This window comes from Helianthus annuus, chromosome 17 (genome assembly GCF_002127325.2).
Source record: "Helianthus annuus cultivar XRQ/B chromosome 17, HanXRQr2.0-SUNRISE, whole genome shotgun sequence".
NCBI classification, from domain to species: Eukaryota; Viridiplantae; Streptophyta; class Magnoliopsida; order Asterales; family Asteraceae; genus Helianthus; species Helianthus annuus.
This window is the reverse complement of record NC_035449.2, coordinates 139,254,685-139,259,483: the sequence shown is the minus strand read 5'-3', so window position 1 is coordinate 139,259,483 and position 4,799 is coordinate 139,254,685. Positions and strand designations below refer to the sequence as shown.

At 37.2% G+C, this 4,799-nt stretch overlaps 1 protein-coding gene across 1 annotated transcript; it reads left to right on the top strand.

Moving 5' to 3' along the window:
• The first annotated feature begins 985 nt into the window (after window positions 1-985).
• LOC110925084 lies at window positions 986-1,390 on the top strand. The gene has a single exon (XM_022169053.1). It carries the CDS (start codon window positions 986-988, stop codon window positions 1,388-1,390), a length of 405 nt encoding a protein of 134 aa, XP_022024745.1.
• The last annotated feature ends 3,409 nt before the right edge of the window (window positions 1,391-4,799 follow it).

Sequence of the window (4,799 nt, the reverse complement as noted above, 5' to 3'; positions counted from 1 at the left end):
GCCTTAAAAGAGAATCATATTGTAAAAGAAAGAATGATAGGGAGACTGAAGCAATTGGCAATGGGAAATGATAATATCCTTAGGTTCAACAATAGGATATGGGTTCCTAATTTTGGAGGACTGCAGGATACAATCTTAGAGGAAGCTCATAAGTCTAAGTATTCCATTCACCTTGGCAGTGACAAGATGTATAAGGATTTAAGGAGAGATTATTGGTGGCCAGGAATGAAGCGATCTGTTGCCCATTATGTGGAAAAATGCCTTACATGCCTTAAGGTGAAGGTAGAACATCAAAAACCCTCTGGATACTTACAACAACCAGAGATCCCAGAATGGAAATGGGAGAAAATCACCATGGATTTTATCACGAAGCTCCCAAGGTCAAGTCACGGTTATGATACTATTTGGGTAATAGTGGACAGACTGACCAAGTCTGCACACTTTGTGCCAATTCGTGAGGACTATAAGATGAACAAGCTAGCTCAAATTTACATCAAAGAAATAGTCTCGCGACTTGGGGTGCCTGTATCGATCATATCAGACAGAGATAGTCGTTTCACATCTAAATTTTGTCAAAGTTTCCAACAAGAGTTGGGAACCAAGCTTAATCTAAGCACTGCATATCATCCTCAGACGGATGGGCAGAATGAACGGACTATTCAGACATTAGAAGATATGCTTCGGGCTTATGTAATTGATTTTGGTGGAAGTTGGGACACTCATCTACCACTCATCGAATTCGCCTACAATAATAGCTATCACGCCAGCATCAAAGCTGCACCTTATGAAGCTTTATACGGAAGAAGGTGCCGAACTCCTATCTGTTGGACGGAAGTAGGGGAAAGTCAACTATCAGGACCAGAAATCATTGTGGAGACCACAGAAAAGATCCAGCAAATCAAAGAAAGGATGAAAAGTGCTCAAGATCGACAAAAGAGTTATGCAGATCAGAGGCGTAAACCCCTAGTAACTAGGGGATAAAGTAATGCTTAAGGTATCACCTCTGAAAGGAGTGATTCGGTTTGGAAAGAAGGGAAAGTTGAAACCCCGATACATTAGGCCGTTTGAAGTAACAAGCAGAGTAGGACCAGTGGCTTATCGGCTAAAACTTCCTGAACAGCTGGCAGGAATACATAATACTTTCCATGTATCAAATTTAAGGAAGTGCCTAGTGGACGAAGCCCAACAAATACCCCTGGAAGACGTACAGGTTGACGAAAAACTCAACTTCATTGAAGAACCACTACAAATTGAAGATAGGAAGGTTAAAAAGTTACGCAAGAAGGAAATCCCGTTAGTCAAAGTCAAGTGGAACGCACGTCATGGACCCAACTTTACATGGGAACTAGAAAACATAATGAAAGATAAGTACCCTCATCTTTTTAAGTAATGACAAATTTTGAGGACGAAATTTTTGTAAGGAGGGAAGGATGTAATACCCCGAACCTTAATGTGCTGGTTATAAACGTGTGAAATATGTAATTTATATTTCATATATTGTTAAACGAGTAAGATGATTGTGTGAAAGGTGAAATATCTTGATAAACCTTGGCTAATATAGGAGACGGTTAATATTAATAATTAAATATATTATTTTATTTACCTTACTCCGTTTTTAATGAAACTTAGGTTAAAACGTAGATAAAAATATGCTCGTTCTAGTGACATATTCGTCGTTTTATAAAACGTCATATTTTAAAAGTTATACAAGAAAAACGAGTTAAGCAGCTGAATTAATATATATAAGCAAGCAAGCTAGCAGGTCAAGTAGGTAGGTAGGCACGTCAATTGAATCCCACATCGACCAGAAAGGGATTTGAGGTGCCTGCTTGCTTACTTTAAATAAGAGTCTCAGTAGTTTGTTTAGGTACCAGTTTCGTTAACGGGAATGCTCTAGTATAGAGAATCCTGAGTATACGATACCCCGTTGGGTGTTGTTAGTAGTCGTTTTTGGAGCGCGAGTAGGAGCAGGAGTAGGGAAACTCTACATCAACGTGCCGTAGATAGTTTTGAGGTATACTCTCGTTTAAATTTATGTCTAGTTATTTATTATTTATTTTTAGTAGTTAATATTAGTTTTATTATTAGTAATAATATATTAGTAGTAGTAGTGTTAGTATTATTTTTAGGTACTAGGGTTATTGTCAGGGGCAGGTATTGGGTAGCCTAGCCTTAGTTAGGCATGGACTGATCAACCATGCTTAAACAAGGTAGTGGTAACCAATATTCAACCATGATAATGACTAGTTAGGTGTACCATTACCTAACCTAGGATTATGTAATTGTGTCAGGACCTTGAGACATAACCCAGTATTACTAGCGGCTGTTAAGCAATTGCTAATTAGGTGAGTCATCATACTTGTCTTTTAAACTGTGATAGTATACTCGTCCATAACTGGTAATAATGAGAATGCTGCAGTATGTATGTGTCAGTAGGGGTATATCGTTCTTCGACCTGTTTGAGTCGTTCAGAGAAGTTCGTATCCGAATTAAGAGGCGGAAACTAATAATTCGGTGCTATTGAAGCTGTATTCACTTTAATATTGCTGTTTTATTGATTACTTGCAAGATTACACGATCTGACAGCACTTCGGCAGAGTACCGGAACAAAACACCATCAACTCTTATGTTTTGGATCGCCCCTAGGACCTATATATAGACTTTCTGGTCCGCTCATACGACATGTACGTATAAGCGGTCCAACATCTTGACACATGAGCGGTCCAAACAACGACCAAATAAGCGATCCAGCCCATCAATGACACAAAAGCGGTCCTAGAGTATGTACATATAAGCGATCCTATACAATCTCCTATTTCTAGGTATCCGTGTCATTTCCGATCTGTTCAATCTTCAAGACTCGATGTAAGACGTAGTCGACAGACGTAGATGCACTAACAGACTCCCCCTCGGATGTTGACGGAGTCTTCATAGAGTCTTCGCACATGTCAATCTACAGTCTTCATCAGTCGACAATCTGCCTCTAAATATCTGTCGTTCCAAGAATCCTCGTTCTCTATCTTCATCATCAACAAACTCTTCTCTCTTGAATGTTGACATGGTGTCTTCAGACTCCCCCTCTCACACAGCTGGGATCGTAGTCTGGAATTCAAACTTTCACTGGTTCTAAGATTGTTAACAGGCTCCCATCAGGTTCCAGATCGATACCTGGCTCCATTCTCTCTCAGGATCAATAACTGGCTCAAGTCCTGCACAATCTCTACCTAACCATAAGTTTCTACAAAAATTAAAACTGCTCGACAATTTAGAAACTATATTGAACCAAAACAATAATGATTTTGCATTCAAGAATATATAACTGGTTCTTATCAAAACAACTTTATCATCTACACAAACACTCTCCAAACCAGTTCTTCAAGTTTAGCACTTTGAATTTCGAAAATTAGCATCTCAACACCAGTTGTCGAAAATCTTTTTGATTTTTCAAAATTTATGCTAAAACACACCAAAAAATCTTTTTGGATTTTCTGAATGAAAGTAAATGCAGAAATGAAATATTTACAGACAATATTTTTGTGAGTTTGTGCAAGAGGATCATATCAGTTATGAAACATATCACTAACACCGTTAAGCTTGATTACATTTTAAGTTCTAAAAAATTTACTTAGATTGTCAGTATGTTTGTCCACTTAAATTTTCACACAAATTTCAATTGATTCGAGATACGATATTAATGTTTTATAGACTTAAACTTAATTGTGTATCACTCCACTTGAATATACTCCCGTATCCAGATCCCAAATATTCAGTCTTACAGGTGAGTATACCACAGATGATATCTGTAAAGGGGTAGATGCGAAACCGTGAGAGCTCAGGTCAGAACTTCCGTTCAGCAGAGAGATGACGGCTCGACTTTTGGTGGGTCCCCTTTAGAGGATCTTTTTTACAACAGCAAAGATTATCAATTTTATTGTTTAATCAGTTTGCTGAGGGCGGCGCTTATGTTTCAAAGCTTTTTGCAGAAAGTATTATTCGGGGACTAGGTCAGTATTTCCATACAGCAGAAGTCCCGGAATAATACCCCAGATATCACTGAGCATAAAGACCTAGTATCTCAGAATACGGGACCTTTCAAACAAGATTTCGGGGGTTACCCATATATCCAAGAATAGTTACCCATGAATTAAGTAAGTTTGATTTAGGTTTATATCTCGTTTCAATTTACTAAACGTGCGAAAATCTACTGACACATCCGCAGTAAGATTGTTTATCACATTTTGACTTTACAGTTCTTTAGCGTGCTGTGATAGTCCACTGATGTACTATCATTTCCTCTTTTATGCAACAAAAACTCATTTTTCAATTTTATCATGTTCTTGGCTTTTTCAAATTTTCTGATGTTTTTGGATTTTCTAAAAATTCTTATTCTTACTCCCGCTAAAATTCAAATACATCTAAAGAAAATTGAAAACAAACTGTACAGAACATGACAACTGATATCGAAACACTTCAATTTTCCACCCATTTGGCTTAAACTATCAGAACTCCCCCTCACAACAAACTATTTTCCCATAATGATTTCAAAACACTTAAGTTTGTTTTAATCAGAATGGTTTTTCCGGAAAATAAGTTTCGTTGTTTTTACCTTTTGTAAAATTGGGGCAAAATCATCACATTGTTTACCAAATTTATGAATAATATTTAACTCAAGTTCAATTTAATGACCTTGGTTTAACCACTTGTAAGATCAACTGATTCTTATTCTGAACCAATTACAACAACCACAAACATACAATCACTTGTAAGTTTAGCAATTTAAGCTTTTTCAAACCTGTTTT